Raw genomic sequence first — 21,988 nt, 5'->3', positions numbered from 1 at the left:
CAATTTTTTGAGGAGGTAATGAAGAGCATTGACGAGGGAAGATGTGGTTTACATGGACTTCAGTAAGGTCTTTGACAAGTTGTCACATTGGAGACTGGTCCAAAAGATTAGAGCCCACGGGATCCAGTGCAAGTTGGCAAATTGGATCCAAAATTGGCATGACAACAGGAATCAAAAGGTGATGGTAGAGGGCTGTTTTTGTGGTTGGATGCCTGTGACTCGTGGTGTTCCACGGGGAATGGTGCTTATAATACACGTGAATAGTTTGGATATAGATGCAGGTGACATGATTACTAAGTTTGTAGATGATACCAAGGTTAGTGGGGTTGTTGACAGTGTGGAGGGTAGTCTTAGGCTACAGGCTGACATCGATGTGATAGTGAAATGGGCTGTGACATGGCAGATTTCCATTCTCCATACGTGCAAGTCACTAGTTGACTGCTCCTGTGCATCCCACAATGACTAACTCAGAACATGATTAACAAATCACCAAAGAAACTGCATGCAGCTCAGGATACAAGGGCAAATAAAGAAAGAACTTGAAAGCAGATTTGGCACCTATTGAGAATGGAAGTCTAGTTTTCACAGCTCCTATCAATGGAATTGAGAAAATTAGTAGGCAAAAATATTAACTTGCTCATCACACCAGTTAATTGTGATTAAACGACAGTTCTAATGTTATATATACACACATCATGGAAAAGTGCTATCATCTCATTGAGAAAATGCACATTATACTTGAAGGATTCTCTGAAGGACGTTCTAGTAACTGTGCAAAAAGGGAATGTATCAATGAACGAACAACATTTGAAAGAGTATCAAAGTAATATTGATCAATAGGAGATCTGAGGGGGAAGTTTTTCCACACAGAGGGTAGTGGTTACATGGAACAAGCTGACGAAGGACTCTGATATGAGTTCTACTGGAGGTTCTACATCTATCAAAGATCCCCACCATCTGGGCCATGCCATCTTTTCACAGCTACCATAGGGCAGGAGGTACAGAAGCCTGAAGTCTCACAACACCAGGTTCAGGAACAGCTACTTCCCTTCAACCATTCAGTTCTTGAACCAACCAGCACAACCCTAATCATTACAGTTTAGCAACACTATGACCACTTTGCACTAAAATGGTCTTTGTTTTATTTTGTTCTAATTGTGTTACTTCTTGTAAAAATTATTTTCTAATTTATGTTTATGTTTTTCTTGTGAATGCTGCTTACATGATGCTATGTGCCTGTGATGCTGCTGCAAATTTTTCATTGTACTTGTGCATATGACATTAAACTCGACTTGACTACTGATCAAATACTTAATTGTGCTACGCTCTTAATAGCTTTCAAATTTACAACAAAATGCATGTTTACAAATACAAGCAAAAGCCTCACCTTGTGTCGTTCTGTTGTTGGATCCCCGGTGTTATCCATACAAACTTCTGTATCTTTGCTTCCTGTTGTCTGATTAGTCCTCTGTTCAAAAACCATACCAGTTCTCAATTATTTATCCAGAGAGTTATTCCAACAGAGCTATAGGTCCGACTAAATATGCACAAAAATCAGATAGATCTTAAATGCTTTATAAATGAAGGTAAAGATCACAACATATAAACAAACCTTCACCCCCTAAACAGCAACCTGGCATGCAATTTTGCAAGTGAAAGCATTACCTAGTGAGATCAAATAATAGCACTGTAAACTGTTCACATTGTAGATTTCAAAGCTCCCTGTACTTATATAACAGGATTGAACAGAGAATCTTGATTGAACTTCAAATTATCACAAGCTCATTGCACCAAATTTCATACAAATTGATAAGGGAAAAGATTATTATTACTATAGAGTCTTGCAAATAAATATTCTGTAGGTTAATATCTAATCATAAAACCAGCCAATGGCAGATAATACAAAGCCAATTAGAATTCCAAAATAGCGTGATACGTGCTTCACCTGCCACTCCCCCACCTCTTTTATTTCCCTCCCTATCCCTTTTGAAACATCCAAACTCCGGAACATCCAGCAGCCATTCCTGCCCTTGTGACAGCCAAGTCTCTGTAATGGCCACAACATTGTAATTCCATGTACTGACCCATGCTCTAAGTTCACCACCCATGTTCCTGATACTTCTTGCATTAAAATAGACCCACTTCATTCCATCCAACTGACTGCAGTTTTGCCCTATCAAATGCCTATCCTTCATCTCAGTCTCTCTACGCACTGCATCAACCTGTACACCAACTGCCCAATCCTCTGACCTGTCAGTCGGGTTCCCATACCCCTGCCAAACTAGTTTAAACCCTCCGCAACAGCTCCAGCAAACCTGCCCACAGGGATATTGGTTCCCCCTCCAGTTCAGGTGTAACCTGTCCCTTTTGTACAGGTCATACCTTCCCCAGAAGAGATCCCAATGATCCTTGTTTAACAATTTCAGAAAATTAGCACCTCCAATTCAGATTTCTCTTTTGGTAATTTCATGTAATTATTCTTTATCCACCATTTACTCCTTTTCCAGATTGACTTTTACACATATCCCCCTTCATTTAATTTCTCTTGTTATCCTCCTATAAAGAGTTATTTTAATTCTTGTCCCCTCCCCGATTTACCCATAAATAAATACAAACTATTCCAAAATTACTTGTTTACTCAGGCTGGTAAAGAATGTGGAACACAGAAGCACAAGGAGCAATTCAGGTACGTGGCACAGATACATTTAAGGGAAAGCTAAACAAGCACATGAGAAAGAAATAGTAAGGTATCTTGACATGGTAAAATCAATTGGAGGAGGTGGTTTGTGGGGGCTGTACAAATATGATCATGGTCCAGTTAAGCCGAATGTTTTCACTACTGGGAGAGCCACAAACAAAGGGATGAAGCTACTAAATAAGGGGTGGTTGTTTAAAATTAGAGTATGTAGAAACTTGTCTCAGAGGGTAGTGAATCTCTGGAATTCTCTGCCCGAGAGTGGTGGATAGCAGATCATTAGATATATTTAAGTTTGAGATAGGTTGAGAAAGATTGGGGGACTGAGGGTTGTGGGGAATTGGCAGAGAACAGGAATTGAGGCCAGCATAGAGCAGCCATGATTGTATAAATGACAGGACAGGTTTGAGGAGCCTGGCGGTCCATTCCTCTGCCTATTTCCTTGTGTTTTTGAATCACTGTGTTATAAACCTCTCAAATTGACAATATTACTGAACCACTGCTTCCTAGTTTTTAAGTACCTTCTTCTTTTGTCTACTGTAATCACATCTACAGCCCAAAGAGGAGTTTGCTTATTACATTAACTATGGTTAAAATGTGTGTACCAATTTTTCAATTATGGACTCCTTTTCAGTCAGTTGTCCTTCTAATATGGCATGCTGCTTTTTCAGCTCTTCTAGCTCTTCTTGTAATCTTCCAATTTCTTCCACATCAGCCTTGGGTTGGATGCCATTGATCTGTGCCGCTTCATTGTGAATGTGATGATGACTGTCAAGAGGTTTGCCTAAGGAAGAGAGACATGCTTTGACTTCCTGAACCTATTGATGCAAGATCTGGAATTTGGTGCAGGGAGAGATTAGCTGGCTAACAGTAGGCAAAAATGGCAAGATGTAGTGTGTTGCAGGGATCAGTGCTGTGGTTTCAACTTTCTACAATTCATATTAATGACTTGGAAGGTGGATGAAATTTTGCTGATTACAGAAAGATAGAAAAGTTGTGAAGAACGCACCAGAAGGTTAAAAGGGATATGCATTGGTTAAATAAATGTGTAAAGATCTAGCATACGGAGCACAATGTAGGAAAATGTGAGGATGCCCATTTTGGTAGAAAATATAAACAGGCACATTATATAAATGGTGAGAAAATGGAATGGAATCAGGATGTCTTGGTGCACAATTTTTAAAAGGTTAGTGTGCAGGTACCACAATTAGGAAGGCTAACAGAATGTTGTTTATGAGAAAGAGAACTGAATACAAAGTAGGGAGGTCATGCTGTTGTATGGGGCATTGAGAAACAACATCTGGATACTGTGTACAGTAGTAGAGTCTTTAAGAAAGGATACAGTGTTGGAAACAGATTAGGGAAGGTTTATTGGAATCAGATGTGTAATGGGTGGTATATCTTATAAGGAAACATTGGACAGGGCAGACTTGTATCCATCGGAGTTAGAGAAGGCACGGTAGCATAGTGGTTAGCACAATGCTTTACAGCACCAGCGACCTGGGTTCAAATCCGGCCACTGTCTGTAAGGAGTTTGTACATTCTCCCCGTGTCTGTGTGGGTTTCCTCCGGGTGCTCCGCTTTCCTCCCACATTCCAAAGACATACAGGTTAGAAAGTTATGGGCATGCTATGTTGGCGCCGGAAGCGTGGCGACACTTGCAGGCTGCCCCCCAAAAATCACTACGCAAAAGATGCATTTCACTGTGTGTTTCGATGTACATGTGACTAATAAAGATCTTATCTTATTTAAGCATAAGACCCTGAAGGGAATTTACAGGATTGATGCTTCTCCTTGTAGGAAAATCTAGAACTAAGAACCACAGTTTAAAAATACAGAGTCACCCACTTAAGACACAGATGAGGTGAAACTTTGAGGGTTATGGGTCTTTAGAAGGCAGTACAAGTCTTTGAATATTTTGAAGACAGAGGTAAATGGATTCTTGATAAAGTAAAGGTGAGTGGTGAAAGAGGATAAGTGAGAATGCAGTTACAATGGGATCAGCTATCACCTTACTGAAAAGTAGGCAGGCATGAGTGGTCAGATGGTTTATCCAAATTCCTAATTCCTATGTTTGTACGTATGTTTGCATATTTCACTATGTACTTGTCCAGGTGATGTAGGGAGTTAAAGTTTACAATGCCTTGTACAAATACTCTGAAAGGCAGAAATGCATTTATTTTCATTTCAGTTGCTTTTCCCTCCTTTCTACTAGTCAAGCTTCAAATGACCAATAATGGGTTAGGAGTTGAAGAACCTAAATTTCAATGTTTCTTCCTATGATTCTTCCTTTACTTCAGGACAGACTTTGAAAATGGGTATTAATTAAAAATGTTGCTTGAGAAAAAAAAATGCCAAGAAAAAAACCCCAGCATTTCTAAGGAAAGAAAAAATGTCACTGAATGGTTTCCTATCCCATAAGTACAGGTTTCTGTAGAGGGAATAAGACTGGTTGGCTTATTCCTTTTAAGACAGTAAGCAGCATTGTGAATAGGGGATCATTACTGTTGTAAAGGTTGTAATGACAATTCTGTAAAAATTTACACAATGCTAAAAATGATTCCGTTTTCAAAAAAACTCAACTGCAAAAACAAGTGAAAATCACTTTCTGTCAAAATGATCATATCTGGCAAGTTAAGTTTGCTTACCATTTTACCAAATTTCAGCAAATGAAAATATTTATTAAAAAAATGGTGAAGAATCTACAAAATATTAAAATGCTATTTTTAGTATTCTACAAATAATGGCTGAAAAATTTGTAGAATCTGGGGGGAGGTGCCAAAAAGTTTACCAAAATTGATTGATGGAATTGGTCAGAAAGCCAGCATAGATGTGCTGGGCTGAATGGCCTCCCACGTTGTAAGAAAATATGAGATATATATGGTACCTTGTATTTTGAGAAGGTTGTACTGGTCCTTTAGTTGCTGAATCTGTGATGCCTGTTGCGTTATTGTTGTTTGACTCTGTTCATTTTGATTAGTCAAGGCAGTTACTTGTTTCTTCAACTCATTCAGCTGTGTATCCTGTATTCCAAGGAAACAGACATACTCATTGACTAATTTAGCAACAGGCAGTCTTTGAGCCATTATTCATCTAGTATTCATGATTCTCCTTCAGTTATCTTCCCAATTCACATGTAACAGCTAACACTGAAAGCTACATTTTCAGGAAATGTATTCAAAACCACTAACTACATAACTAGTAGTTATGTAGTCAGATCCCCCACCACTTACAAAAAAGCCATCACCACGCTGCACACAAAATATTGTAATTTCAGCTCACCATAATACCCAGCTGTATTTTTATTTTGCAGTCTACTGAAGACAAACTTCACACATTTCCAATTATTATACTAAGATTAAAATACTTCCACATTCAGAAAAATGTTAGAAAATTCAACCAAATTGGTGTTTTTAGATATTACACAAACTATGCTCCTTACAACTGATGCCCTGTTTTGCCTTCAGTACAGCAAATAAAAAACACCTCCTGCAACAAAGGATTGCATTTCAGAACCCTGGTGGTGCTTCAGGGAAATATACAAATTGCTGAAAGGCAGACACATATTTCACCATTTAATCATGTCTGCATACTGCTTTCTAATATCAGAGTCTGATATTACCATGTTTTTCACACTACAGAGTGGGTTATGTCTGGAATGCACTGCCAGAGGTGGTGGTGGAGGCAGATACAATCATGATGTTTAAGTGGTATTTGAATAGGCAAGGATGAGATGGATACGGACCTACTGCAGGTAAATGGGATTTGTCTAGGTAGGCAAAATGGTCAGCATGGAAGGGGTGGACCCATACTATATGATCATTAGAAATCCATGCAGTTCTCTTTACCTGTTCACGAATTAGCTCCTTGTATTGACTGACTATACTGTCATGTTGTTCCAGAGATTTCTTCACCTCCTCTTCCTTCTTCTCATCCTCGCTGGATTTCTGAACAGCCTTTGTTATTAGGACTTGATTGGAAAAGGAAATAGAAACAAAATCACTCTACAAAGAGAACTGTGTAGTGCCTTTCAGACTCAGAAAGCTGTAAAATACAATGAACTACGTTAAAGTATGATTACTTCTTCCCATTTAAATATTAATGTCAGAAACTGAATTTGATGTCATTGGGATTGATCAGTATTGCATAAAGTAAATTTATTGAACACATCCAACAGCTAGCATTGGATAAAAATAAAGAAATTTGTGTATGTTGTGAAATTTACCTTCCAGTTCTTTAACTAATTTGGTGAATTCATGGTCAAACAGCATTTGCTCTGGAGTGGAGTAGCTGGGCTGAGGTTTCTGGCCAGCTCGAGAGTACAGCTCATGTTTACTGATATAAGCCAACTTCTCAATGAAAATTTCTTTTCCAATCCTCTTCTCTATTAGTTGCTTTAGTTTTTCCCTATAAAGGGCAAAAGAGTACTTTATCTTTCAATATACTACAGATATATCCAAGGAAGGTTACAGACAAGATTGCCATGTGTTGCCTTAATTTGTCCAATTAAACCCATTAAATGATAGTGATAATGCTGTTAATTATGTAATCTTACCCCAAAAGGAAATGCAGTGTCTATTAACACAACCACAAGAATATTCTTGACAGCTCTTGGTTTTGGCCCTAATCATATTTATCAGGGGTTTCCCTTTTGCTCCGGGAGGTTTTGTTTCAATATGTTCGATCACACATTATAGACATTATGAAAAAAAAACATGTTTGAATATCCATCAACTAACAATGAAGCCTGTCAGCCTAGAGGAAGTTTCAGAAGTATTTCATTGGTGAAGTGCTTTGAGATGTCCAGACGCTGTAAATGTCCCACCATAAATGCAATTCACACTTTTGTCTATTACACTGTTTACAAATGATATCGTTTCTCTTCTCCCAGATGGGCCATACTAGTTAACTAACACAGGTTGTGCAAAGAACTTCCTTGTGTCTACACTAAAGTTCATTTTTGCGCTTCAAACTGAACTCCCTGCAGGCAGTCACTGCCTAGGCTGAAGGAATATTTTGGGTTTACTTCTTCTCTGTCGTCAATCATCCTGCACATCTCAAAGTTCGCCAGTCAGGTGCCTTCTTCAGGTTGTAAACTTTTTCCAGTCATTGCATAGAACTTAATGAATCAACCTCAGCATCATCCCAGGGCTCCACTGCTTCCTTTCTGCTTGTGTGACCAGAGCCAGACACGAGATCTTGACTCATCAGATGCAATTCCCAATTTCATCTTGAGGAACTAACTGGCCATTAACCACTTGTGTCAGTTAGCTCAAATGTTCTATATTCTTTTGTAATGGATGCCCTGGATTTGGTGAACTATATATTGAATGAAATGACAATATAGATTAAGTTTTTTTTGGTAAATCGCAGTGTGAGTGCAAGCACTGATAAAAGAGTCCAATTAAGAGTGAATACCATGTTTATTTATGGAGGAACAGTCTCGTCATTGATCAGAAGAAAACCAAAGGAAAATAAAATTAAAACAAAAGTTTGTGTTGCGTGAGTGAGTTAGAAGATGGCAATGTGAGAATCAAGGAGCTAAGAGGTCAGCTGACATTTATGGAAGTTGAAAGCAGAGCCTGAGATGCTATCATCAGGCAACTTGAATACTGTGCTTGGTACTTGTAGGAAGAAATTGAACAACAGTACAAGTCACTGTCAAAGGAAGTGAAAACACAAGCCTTTGACCAAGAGAAGGAAGACTTGGTGAATGTACTGAATTGACCAATCCCTAAATATCCACCACCTATGCAGAAGATGATTGCAATCTACACAATTCAAAGAATAGGCCAAAGAATCAATAATTTTGGCACTGGAGAAGTGCAACAATTTTAAATTCAGTGTTATGAAATGTTCATTATTATGAAATGTTCATAGGAAATGATCACCAATATGCCACTGTCCAGACTCAAGGTACAACTCTGCCCTACTCAAAGTCAGGTTTAAATTTAATGATATTTTGCTCATCACCAGATCCTTCTTAATTAAAGGATAAAAAGTAGTCTGAAACTTGAAATACTGTATAACTAAACATTAATGGATTCAGGAATGTCTGGCAGTATTTAATAGGTGTCTTTCTGAATATCTTACAATCCTTTAACACAAGAATCTGAGATGATGGGGGAGGAACCAAGGCTTTAATTCCTTTAGCTACTGGTATTGATTGCATTTAGAAGGAATTAGATGACCATTAGCTTGTAATTTTATGCTTTGAAAGACAATTTTCTTCTACAATCTGTATCTAGTGAAGGCTCAAGAGACCCCCAGAAGGTTCTTCAGAATTTACGATCATTATCAACACCAAGATGGCAATGAACGTTGCTCCCTCAGGGAACTTCTAAAGTACAGCAGCTTTCTGGATCAATTTTAATGCCATTAGTTGAAAAGCTTAATGCAGGAATCAATGAGGTTGCTGAGGCTTTGATTTCTCTCCAAAATCTAGATCCTGGGGATCTACAACTCACTGAACACCGTCTGCAAGATTGGAAATACCTGTGATAAAGGAGCATTTCTTCATTTCTGTGCTCGAAAATAAAGTACAGACCACCTCAATACATCTCATCACTGAAGAGGACACAGAATAACCAGGAAGAGAGCATCAAGGCCAAGATACAAGATGATGTTGCTGGGGAGGTTCAAGACTGCACACTCGGGCTGTGATGGAATGGGTGGCAGATAATGCGCCCATCTTGGAGGAAGAGGAAGAAAGGAACAAGCTGGCACATCATCAGAAATGATCTTCTACTTGTTTTCACAGCAAGTTCATATTTGGTGAGATTTGCATGGGACCAGACATCCTGGCTGCAGCACCAATAACGTGCTCTGTGACTAGCTGCGCCTTCAGACAGGTTGTTCCAGTACAGTTACAACACTGGCATCTACCTGACAATGTGGAGAATTGCCCAGGTGTGTCTGGTTTAACAAAAAGCAGAACCAATCCCATTAAACTAATTACTGCCAAGTCTACTCTCAATCAAAGTGATAGAAAATGCCCTCCCGCTTGGTAGAGGAGAGAAGGCAGATCTAGCCAATGAGTTTGTCACAATATATTGGGATCAAACTATCCCATTTAGTTGATAATTCGTAGAAGATAATCAGAAACCATATTTCCACCATGGAAAATTATCTCAAATTCAAAAGTAGATTATTAATTCATCTTTTCAGGTTGTAACCTTATTCTCTTTTTTTTAAAAAGGAAGTGTTCTACACAGGGCCTTTGCAACTAATTACGACCCTTGAACTTGTTTTGCATGCTAGCAACTTACTTAGTGTAGTTTTCCAGTGAGTTGTCATTGTAGTAAATGCAGATGCCCAATAAAAGGGCACAGAGACCTTGCACAAGCTGTTCCTCCTCTCCAAGGTTCTCAGATATCTGTGCAGTTAACTGAAGAATATTGTCAAGGGAACTTTAAAACCAATAACATGAAAATAAAATGGCTGAGAATAAAACTGTTCTGGAACTGTTTATTCATAAACAATTTCTGTTCAGCAAATAGTATGTGAAATAGAGTTCTGATTTCACATTAGCTGTCATCACTGCTGCAATTTGAATACATAGTACAACAGCTTTTTGCTGAGAAGCGTAATGAATTGGATAAAAATGTACTCAAAGAACATAATTAGATTATCAAGTTCAAGAAATTAAAAATAAAAATTAAACAGCTGAAAGAAATAACCTCATAGGTCTCTAGACCACATGCTGATCAAGGCACCATTCGTGTCACAGAACTAGTTCTCACATTTTTCTCCTCAGTCGAGGAACCAATACGGATCCAGCTTTTGAAACAAAGGATACAAAGGGGACATTGGTCTGGTTGTGCAAGAAATGAGTGACAGCGATGGGGCAGTTTGTCATCCAGGTGGACAGTAACATCAGCAACCCAACCCGTGTTTGTACTTTGCTTCCCTGAATTTAAAAGGCAAGATATTAATTAGCTTACATTTTAATGCCAAATTTTAACTGAAAACTTAAGCTATTAATTGGGCTTGGTACACAGTTCATAACATCTGTAGCATTTAATGATGAACGTTGATATGTTGCAGAAACAAAAATACCACTCATCTGGAAAACACAAATTCTAAGTTGCTCACAGCAAGCAAAAGGATCCGATTAAAGTCTGGACAGAGCCTTAGACTTTGTCTGGAGGTAGTGTACAATCATCTTGCAGAGTATACAGCCTCATAGCCCAATGTCTACCAGGATAGAGTACTATGGGTTTCACTGCACCATTCCTGACCCATTATCAAAAGCTTACACAGTCCTCTGCTGTCAAAGCTATGTCATGCCACATTCAAAACGGATTAAGCTGCTTTAATTTAACAAACTGAACTTGAGCTATGATCAAGCTTATTTTATTCACAATTCAACTTGTACGGAAATACATAGTGGATCAGTTTGCCACATCATTTCTAACAGTAGTTCTACAATATAACTTTCTGAAGTAACCCACGTCATTTCCTTATGAAAAATATTATTGAACTGCCTTTATTTCTAGTTTCACATCTAGAAAAAGGAGGACCTGATAAAACTCCTAGCTGTGCTCAGGAATACTCACCTCCTGACAATGGGATGGAAACATTACCACTCAAGTTAACAAACTGTTCAGTGGTTATAGTTATTGAAGGAACAACTTCTAACCCCTAGGCTATTAGAACTTTAGCATTTCAACTCAAACACTCACAATTCATTGCATTACCAAAAACGAGAGGGTCAGTCTTTCATGATCAAAATAGTAATGTTATTGGTGCTTTAAATGTGAAATGATCAGTTTAGGGAGGTTAAAGCAAAGGTTAGACAGAAATTTGCCAATCAAGTTTAAGTTTCCCTGCAGTGAGCTGATCTCCACCCAAGTGTGAAAGGGTTACTGATGAGTGAACAGTTGTTGATTTCTCTTACTCAAGCACCATGGAATACTTCATAAAATTAAAGCTCTAGAAAATTAAGTTGTCAAAATGCAATTGGTGGATCTTGCCAAGAGTCACCAAACACATGCTATAAATATACAAGATTTAAATAGTAACAGATACTGAAGATGGAGGGAGTCCCATTGGATGCCTACAGATAATTTCATTCACAAGAATGCTGTGTTACATTGAGTCTACACAGAGACAGGCTATACAGCCCAATTAATCTATTCTGATGCTGTGCTCCACATGAGCCTCCTCCCACTCCATTAGTTTTGGGATGTGGGGGTCATAGCATTTATTGTCCATCCCTAAATAACCTTAATGCGGTGATGAGTCACCTCCATAAATCATGGTAGCACTTGTTGTGAAGGGAGATCCAATAATCTGAATGGGGATCTCTTTCTGGGTCAAGACAGTATGTAACGTGGAGAGGAACCTGCAAGCAATGGTGTCCCCATGCACCTGTTGACCTTGCCCTTCCAGATAGGAAGGATTAAGGGTTTGGAAACTATTGTCAAAGCAGCTTTGGTGAATTCTCATTTCCTCAATATTTGATTCTATTCCTTATTCTGATTATTCCCTCAAAATTATGCCTGTTTACCTCAACTACTCCTTGTGGTAGAAACTTGTAACATCTAACTACTATGGACAAAGGTTTACCCTGAAGTCCTATCCAGTGGATCATATCTTATGGAAGGCAGTGCCCAAAACACACACCACTGAAATGGGATACTATAAAACTATGTGGATTTTTTTTCTGGAATTCTGTTTTGGATTAATCAGTGCTTCCCATATCTAGCATCGGACTTGCCCAGAGATGCAAATTCTCTTGTCCACATCTTTCCATAATCTTAAAGACCTCAAACAGGTCACCCCTCAAGTCTTTTTCAAAAAGATCAGCAGCCTGCTCTGTAAATCAGAATTATCTGCAGAAGCTGTAAATCTGAAACAAAAACAGAAAATGATGGAGAAACACAGGTCAGGTAGCATCTGTGGAGAGAGAACCATGCACCCCATTTCTCTTTCCACAGATGCTGCCCAGCTTGCTCTTCCTTTTTAAAGAAATGATACATTGCAAGAGCCTTACATTTAAATACAATCAACTGAACATTAATCCAGTATGTTCCTTTGATTAAGAAAGTTCATCCTGAGGCAACACAAACTTTTACTATTTTAAAATGAAGAGCTAATTACACAATTGCTGATTCAAAACAGATTATATCAAGACTTTAAATTACTCAATGCTATTTCAAACATCAATTTTACTTAACAGTCACATTAAATGTTTCTGATTAGACCGCAAAATTCAAAAGCGGAATCTATGTACAAATTTTAATCGCAGAGACTAGTTCTAGACAATACTTCTTTACAGGTCTCAGGACCAGAATGCACCAAGAGATGCCACAAAGAGATTTCCCTTTGAACAACAAAGCCAATATAACTGACAATCATTCCCCTAATTTGAGTATGCTACACACTTACATTATGATGGCAGAAAGCAAGCATTACCCAAACATATAATTGCACAGCTAGATCATGTTTAAACTTCTTGAACACCCTTACTAATCCCTTATCGTCTTCACATTCTCTACTTACAACCAGAGTTGAGATTTTTTTCCCAAATGCGGAAAAAAAAGGGGGAAACCAATCTAGTTTTGACATCCAGCTAAGCATTCAATAACTCTGGTTCAGTAGTATGTAAAATACAGGGAACTGGGAGTAAGGAAACCAAAAGTTACTTGAATTAAAATACTCAGAATTATTAGAGCATTTGACACTACATTTAATTAACCATACCAATACGTTAATTTGCAAAATATAACTGAGTAATCACATATTTGGAGAAGTCCAAAAATTAAACTATGGTGCACATTTAATACTTAACATCAACAGTTTCAACTTTTTGGCAGGCAATAAACCTGAAATTCATGGCTAGAATTTTCCTGCAGCAGAGAATATTTCTTGATGTTTTCTGAAATTTTAGCTGTCTTGTGCACCGACCTTGTGAGTTAACTTCCTCCATTTTTTTCCTAACATTCTAACACAGGGTGTAGAAGTACATCTGAAGGACCATGACAATTTATTCCAAGCAATAGATGTGTATGTTAACAAGACAGCGGTATCTCAGAATTGACAAACTCAAAATACAAGATTCATGAATTTGAAGTAGCAATGTTTTGCATGCAGGTGACCATGACCAACAATGCCAAGCTGAAAAAGGCCTGCAAACCACCACTCCCCAAAAGGCTGCACCACAAGCAACATATATGCACAATGACATCCAGCCATCGTGGGTTAAAAATGCAGTCATGGGAGTTTTCTCCAAACACAATTGCATGCCCAGCCATAGAGAGATGGGAGGAAGGGAGAGGGTTAGGAGAAGGATGTGGAATAAGCATGTGTTGGGCTCAGCTTAGAATGTAATATTTCCAACTTTTACACTACACATTTTTATAAAGCACTTGTATGTTCAGGTGCATGGGTTAGAGTATTATTTCACCACACACTACGCACAGCATGCATTCAACCCAAAGGCAGGACAATGCAGCCCATTTCTATTTTCTACAACTACTATGTGAAACATTGAGCATACCAAATCATGGACACCCTGTGTTGCAAATTCGGAACAGAAACAATGGAATTTCACCATTACCTAGAGTTGAAACTTTGATTCTAGTTATGCACCTTGAATGAAGCAATAGCTCAGTTGGGAGAACAAGGAGAAATGACTTTGCATTGATTAATAACTGCAACTTTGGATTAATAATCGAGATGCACTTAGATTAAACTGTACAAGTTTTTGTAACTGGTTTAAGTTTTGCCAGGTTGCACAGCAGGACAATTGTTCAAAGGGCAATTAAAGGGACGGGTAATAAATGCTGCTCTTTCCAACAACACCCACATGATTTGAAAATAAAACTGAAAATGTCCAAGTGTATAGTGCAGACCAAGCCAGCCCAGGACACTGCTGGTCAATGTACTGAGTAGGGGATGAAAACAGGAGAGGGTATCAGAATCTGACAGTGAAGGACCTGTCCAATGGGCCATGGTGCCTGTGGGAACTCCTTGAAAGACCTGCCCAATTTAATCCAACACCCGTAGTTTTGTAGGCACAGCTCTCATTATTTCTTTGACAGTTCAAAGAAAATGATTTCTTATTAATATACTCTCCCCGTGAGGAAACAAGGTTAGGGACAATTCTATTAAGTCAATACCACAATCCATGCTTAAACTAAATGGAAAAATTCCGTTATAGCAGAAGCTACCTAAACATGAAAGAGAAACCTAGGTCAGCACTTGAATCAGTCAATGCGGTTAAAGAAAAAAAGCTGAAACCAAGGCAAGATAAAGTAACCCTGCTGCAACAAGCAAATGATCTCTGTCCAAATAACTCACCCGTCTGTTGATCTTATCTCCCTGTAAATTATACAGTAAAAGTGAGTCATAAAAAGATGCTTAGAACAATCACTTTATGCAAAAAAATGTTCAGAATATTGCCCATGATATTTAATTTGAAAGATGCTGAGACCTATTCATACATTTTTCCCCCCAGACTGATAAAACTTAAATCAACAGTTGACTGATATTTCTTCATACCCTGAGCTGCAGGGTATTTCTACCCGTCTTTTTGCTTGCTCTATGATGAATTCCTTTCAAATGTTATATTTCTTCTGAAAGCATTGACCAAGGCTACAGAGATACCATGAACACCATTATTCCTTGGTGCTAATGTCAAAAAACCCTTCTTATCAGAATCACATTCCCATTCTTCTTGCATCAACACATGAAATGGCAAGTTTTAACCAAAGGTTCTCATGCTCACTGAGAGTTCCACCTGTGGTATCTTAGCAGACAGCACAGACAATCTGGGCTTCAGGTTAACACTGATAAAGGAATTTCCTTCTCATATTAAGTAACCTCAATTCAAAAAGCTTCAATGGCTGAAAATCACTACGATTTTTCATAAGGGTTGTAAAAGGTGCTCGAGAAATACAAGCCTTTCCTTTAATGATAGCTTTATTTATTGCTCAATTCTCTAAAGCTTCCAGTAAAAGAAAATTCAGTGGATCAAAATATTTAAAAAATAAAAACACACTTTTATGTTAACGGTCAGTTTGTTACAGCAATGTAGTAGGTAATTAGGATGTCTGTACGTACAGTGACAATATACGGGTGCACAATAATTACACTGAAGCACTTATGACACAGCACTGTGCTTGATTTTGGTTAGCAAGCTGCAAAATAACAGCTTTGAATAATAACAAATGGAAAAAGAAGATAAATACAATTTTTAGGATGCTTTATTGTTCAAGGATTTTGTCAAAATGTTGCCCACCCCCACTTGGGCTGTCCTGTAAGTTAACTAGAAGCCAAAGGAAGATGGAATCATGAGAGCAGTCTGCTCCAGTAATCATGTGGATATGCAAAGGCACTGGTCAATGACAACTTAATGACTGAAAAAAAATTACCCAAAACCTACAGCAGCCGGCATATTCCTAATTATTTAAATGTCTGTGGATGGTTACCCAGTCATCTATCAAACTGCTATTTGTGGAAGCTCATCTCATGCAACAAGACAACGGATCTTGTCTTGGAGTACTAAATCAAGATTGTTACTGCAAGTTTATCTGCTCTAGAAATGAATACTAGATTTAACAGGAAAAGCTACAGATGACAACCTGAATTTATTTGATGTGACAAATAGGAGCCAGCAGACCTGATATTTACCCAAAACAAAACAAAACTTTTAATTCTCCTGTCTGGAAAGGGACATATGCATTGTCAGAAACAGCAAGTTAAATGAATTGCAAAAGACAACATTGCTTAAAAGGCTCCACTGTAGCTCAGAATAAACTGGGGGATGATCATGTATTGACTCAAACAGAACATTGGGTGGTGAAATTCTGAAATAAGAACAGAAAATTCTGGAAATACACATCTGTGGGAAGAGAAACAGAGTTGATGTTTCAGGTTGAAGACCCTTCATCAGAAAAGCTTAAGCTGCAGGGCTGGGGGGGGGGGGGGGGGGGGTGGGGGTGATTATGGGAATAAGCCAAAGCTCTTCCTCTATCATTGTCAATAAAGTGCTTGATGCATCTCCTCCATTCCTGTGCCTCTGCTCTCACGCCCTCTCCTCTCACGCCCTCTCCTCTGGGACCAAGACCAAACAAGTATCGAGTTCCACTGGTCCTCACCTTCCACCCCACCAGTACCCATATTTAGAAGAGCATTCTCTGCAATTTCCACCATCTTCAAAGAGATTCCACCTGCAGAGACCTTCCCCTCTCTTCTCTTCTCAGCATTTTCCATGGACCATTCCCTTCTTGACTCCTTGATCCATTCTTCCATTCCCTTCAAACATCCCTTCTTACGACACTTTCTCATGTAACCGCAGGCAATGCAACACCTATCTCTTCACCTCTTCCCTTCCAGCCACCCAGGGACTCAAACATCTTTCCAGGGGAAGCAGCAATTCACTTACACTTCTTCCAATCTAGTGAACTGTGTTTGGTGCTCACAATGTGGTCTCCTTAATGTGGTAGAAACCCAGCACAGATTGGTTGTCACCTTGCAGAACATGTGTTCAGTCCACAGCGGCAACCCTGACCTCGCATTGCCTGCCACTTTAATTATCCATCCCACTCTGACCTATTGGTCTGTGGCCTCCTGCACTGTTACAGTGAGGCCCAATGCAAGCTTTAGCAACAGCACCTCATCTCCTTTCTGTGCACAATGCAGCCTTCTGGACTCAATAACTTTAGGTGACTTGATTTCTGTCTGTATCAGTCATCCATCTGTAACATTGGCTCAACTTGTTTGTGGTTTTCTCTCTCCTTGTTTTCTTCTGGGCATGTCTTCCTACTCTGCATTTTGCAACTCCTACATTCTTTTATCTATGTTCTTACTCTCCAGCTGCTCCCATTCACTCATTGGCCAGATAACCTTGGGCAGGCACAGTAGCGTAGCAGTTAGCATAATGCTATTACAGCACCAGTGACCCGGATTCAATTCCGACTGCTGTCTGTAATGAGTTTGTACGATCTCCCCGTGTCTGTGTGGTTTCCTCCAGATGCTCCGGTTTCCTCCCACATTCCGAAGACGTACAGGTTAGGAGCTGAGGGTGTGCTATGTTGGCTCCAGAAACGTGGCGACACTTGTGGGCTGCCCCCAGAACACTCTACACAAAAGATGCATTTCACTGTGTGTTTCGATGTACATGTGACTAATAAAGAAATCTTGTCTTAAAGCTTATCCCCATGGTCACGCTGGTTTTGTCCTCCCCCCTCCACCACAGATTATCAAGTTTCTTTTGTTTCCTACCCAGTTCTGAAGTAGGGTCTTCAACCTGAAACATTAGCTCTGTTTCTTTTCCCACAGTTGCAGCCTGACCTGCTGACCATTTCCAGCATTCTTTGTTTTTATTATGAATGGAGTAACTCTTTTGTTAATGACTGTAACAAACTCAACTTTCTAAAGTTCCGGAGATGAAGATTTTCTTTCTCACACTTACTCCCGTTTTTGGCATTAGACACATTTTGGCGAAAAATGTTTTATTCGTGATTATACTATCAATATTGTTTAAACTGATGGTGACTTCTGGCATTTGAACCTTTGTGGCTGAGCAAGAAACTTGCTGAGTATCACCCTGCTTCCCCACAATGTGTCTTGAAGTGAATTTCAATGTTTTTAATCTTTTAATGTAAAAAACATTGAAAATACATTCTCTTGTTGAATGAAACATAAGAGTTTCCTACTACATCTGCACATAGAACAACCCAACTGGTTTGGAAAATCTATAATGTAAACTCATTCCCATTATTTCATGATATTATTTTAAAAATCTAGATAATTCTTAAGTCTGTGATATTTGGCTTCTAACTTAATACCATGTGTATGCTATAAACTTTACTTCATTTTGCGAATGTATATAATAAGAACTATAATCCATGATTTTTACTTTCCTAGTTAGCTGTCTACAAAGTCTTCAACTTGACTGGCTGCTCAGCCTGCACTACTCTGAAGTTAAAGCTATCAATAAATAAATCCTTGCCAAGTCCAACAGAGGAATACAAATAAAAGTTTGCTCATTACTTATTTAAGCATGTATTGAAAAAAAATTTCCTACATATTCTCTAGTAATAAAGAAACAATTCTTACTTGCTTCCAAATATGCCACAGACACTTAGTAATTTGCTACTTAGCAAATCTATACTCTTTTCTTGTGCTTTATAACAGTGATCTTTGAGAATGTGTTTCTGGAAAACACAGATTCCTGTGTCTTCAGGATGTAAACAGGCACCAACATCCATTTACAGTACAATTAGCTTTTCCTTCTTGAGAGTGGATAGGGCACCTTAAATCACTAATTACACTCTGCTCAAAGCACAGTAGAACTAAGATACTTCAGTTCAAATTATTAGAGAATAACACATTAGAGGCATTGGGAAAGAGCCGATGGATTGGATTAATTGAACATTTCTAAAAACAGCCGGAGGCACAATGAACAGAATTTTCTGTCTGTTCTCTATGATTTTTACTGTGCGACTTTTATCAGTAAAATCACATTAAAAGCTTGTATAACAAAATATTAAATGTTCAGTAAAACTGAAGCCCAAGAAATCTAAAGGATCTTAAAAGGAATGAGTTATACGATAAGCCTGTAGTAACAAGCTCTTCATGCTAGAAATATCAATTAAAAGAAACATCACATTTAAACTATACAAAGGGAAGCTCTCCTTCAGCGCTGCTCACAAGCAATTTAGGGAGTGTACAATGTACGATAAAAAATATTCAATTGACATCATCACTTCCATCTTCACCTTAATTCCACAGGTAAAAAACATGGCATCACACTTTACATGCCTATTATATTCAATCACAAGATGAGGGAGTCTCTGTCAAGAGCAGTATCCCTAACTGTGCCTCAAAAAGATGATGAGCTAGCTATTTGAACCTCTGTGTGATGAATGTGCTGCTAAATTTGATGATAGGTAGTTCCAAGCTTTTGAACCAACAACATCCATGAATGATGGTTGTTCACATTTCATTGTCAATGCCAGTTCCTCTCTCTGCATTGCCAGGGAAAAAGCAATATAACAAGATTCACTCACTTCATACATTTTTGCTTTACAGAATGATGTCAAAATACAACTCAAGTAATGGTAACAGTTGTTGATTTCCTCAAAGCTTACCTTACCAACCACATGAAAAGGACTGACAGCCAGGGAACTTGACAGCAACCTGAGACAAAATACTGGAAGTCTAAAGTTGACGGGAGCTGAAGTTGGCAATGCATCCTGCAAGCTGTTGACTGTGCACCTCACAAAAATTGTCCCATTTGAACACTCTGTTTATTCTTCAGTCACGCAGTGGATCCTCTACCTCCTTCAGTTCCTGCTCAATGTTGGTGAGGTGGAAAAAATCTGACAACTTCCCATAAGTATTAGTTGCAGCAGAAGCTTACACTGGAGTTAAAGTTAATCTACTCACTGCAAGGTAACAGAGCAGCACCAATTCTTTGTTCCACTACGAATGAGGTTTTCTAAAAGAACCAGTATACAACCAGGTAGCTTCCACGGAAACCGGGATTAGTGTGTGAAAGCCTGGAATTCAAAATATGGTCAGTAACATCCAGTGTCGTACCTGTGAGAGGATATTGGTGCATTGTTGGAGCAGAGACACAGGCGGATTTCCAAGACTGGTGGCCAGCTGGACCCTGAGTAACTGTTCCTTCTGGATTGAATTATCCTGCAGAGCGTGTGCTAGTGCTACAGCAGCACACCAGTTTGAGAGTGAATCTGGAGAGAAGAGGCCTCCACACAGCAGTTGGCCAGCTGAGATGGAATTTGCTAAAGAAAAAGGTATCATCAATTTAAAATAACACATGGACTGCTTGGAGAGGCAAACAGATCAGGTACACCATTACTTTAGGAGGGTAAGTCATTTCTTAGCAATGTTAATTATACTTTTCTGTACAAAAATTAGGAAAAAGCACTTCATCTAGCTAACTTCCAAACATTCAATTTTCCATCTGCATTGGCTTTGTAGCCCAAACTTAAATTAAAAAAACACTGAAACTACTGCCTGAGATATATTTCTGCTTGACTGCACAATCAGCTGCAGGGATTTCTACATGCAAAATTAAGATGTGGAAATATAACCTTAAAACATCTCACTTCTGAGGTGACACAAACAAATAAAAAAGGAACATCAAGTATTTGCCAAATAAAAGCAGACAGTGAATCAGAAGTCTATACAGATTGCTCAATTTGAAGAGCCAGAATCAGCCAATGTGCTGAATGACCTATCCCTGTGCCGCAATTTTCGAGATTCTGAGCAGCAGATTTGTAACCACACGAAAACCATTCGACCTACTGACCAATCTTGGTCTGAGTTCTTCCTCTTCAAATAGTCATCCAGATCCCTTTTAAATCTGATTCATGACAGTTCTTGGAATGACAATCTTCTGATTAAAGAAATTCTTGCCTACCTTTTTGGTGTTCAACTGAAGTTAATATTGTGGAAAGATCTATGGCCATTAACTGAGCAGTTCTGAAACATCTCCTGTGCGCTTTTGCCTTCTAACAGAAGCCCCCGTGGTTTCCCTCAAAATTACTGAGAGACTCTTACATCCTACTGTTATGCGTTAACATCATTCATTAAGCAGATGAGTTGAGGCAGGGCACAGGTTATGCAGCCTAACATTTTAGCAGCATCCTTTTTGTTTTTATTTTATGCTTGCATTATTAAAGCATAGGCTCCCAAATACCATTTAATAAGAAATGCAATGAACAACTTGTCTAAAATTTGGACATACTAAGTTTGTCAGTATACACGATGTATGTCAAAAATTGGCTTCTAAATAGGAAAGCTTACCATCAATGGTTGCTGGCAGAAGTGTGGCCACTATCTCTGCTTGTCCTTTCTGGTTTTTGTACAAAAAGCACTGGAAACAGTACAGTACAGCACAGCGCAGAACAAATGGCTGCCTTTCATTGACCATGGACATCAGAAGTACTACAATTGCAGGTCTGTGCCAGAAAATTTCAGAAAAGGAGATTTTAAATAACATGACTTTCATAAAATCAACAAAAGGCATTCAAAAAATATTCTAGGTGGATTAGTAAAATTTTCACTTTGTACACCATACTCATGCAGGAACAAGGAAGAGGACAAATTTAAAGAAAAACATTTTCCTTCAAATGTCATTCTAATAAGATGCAATAGCCTGTTAAGACTGTATTAAGTATGAGCCAAATGATTATGGTATTATCTCACTGCAAGAGCTCAATACACAACTTGAGCTCTTAGCTCAGCAAGGTAATGAAAGATTGCTGTATTGATGAGAGAAGTCAGCATATTATAACACACATTCCTGATAAA

The 21,988-nt window shown here is 38.6% G+C and overlaps 1 protein-coding gene across 4 annotated transcripts in view; it reads right to left on the bottom strand.

Moving 5' to 3' along the window:
- Positions 1–21,988, bottom strand: part of uso1 (USO1 vesicle transport factor) — a 76,506-nt gene that overhangs the window by 14,744 nt on the left and 39,774 nt on the right. For 2 of the 4 annotated variants that reach the window (XM_052010192.1, XM_052010193.1), the window contains 10 exons: positions 21,482–21,636; positions 20,249–20,454; positions 15,002–15,022; positions 10,494–10,604; positions 9,964–10,082; positions 6,921–7,102; positions 6,544–6,665; positions 5,583–5,718; positions 3,301–3,479; positions 1,388–1,468 (listed from right to left, as the gene is read on the bottom strand). In XM_052010192.1, coding sequence (XP_051866152.1) covers positions 1,388–1,468; positions 3,301–3,479; positions 5,583–5,718; positions 6,544–6,665; positions 6,921–7,102; positions 9,964–10,082; positions 10,494–10,604; positions 15,002–15,022; positions 20,249–20,454; positions 21,482–21,636 — 1,312 coding nt within the window. The remainder of the gene's footprint in view (positions 1–1,387; positions 1,469–3,300; positions 3,480–5,582; positions 5,719–6,543; positions 6,666–6,920; positions 7,103–9,963; positions 10,083–10,493; positions 10,605–15,001; positions 15,023–20,248; positions 20,455–21,481; positions 21,637–21,988) is intronic. The other 2 variants (XM_052010194.1, XM_052010195.1) reach the window with 1 other exon arrangement.

The sequence above is a fragment of the Pristis pectinata genome, chromosome 2 (assembly GCF_009764475.1).
Source record: "Pristis pectinata isolate sPriPec2 chromosome 2, sPriPec2.1.pri, whole genome shotgun sequence".
Lineage (NCBI taxonomy): Eukaryota > Metazoa > Chordata > Chondrichthyes > Rhinopristiformes > Pristidae > Pristis > Pristis pectinata.
This window is presented reverse-complemented; position numbering and strand designations above follow the sequence as displayed.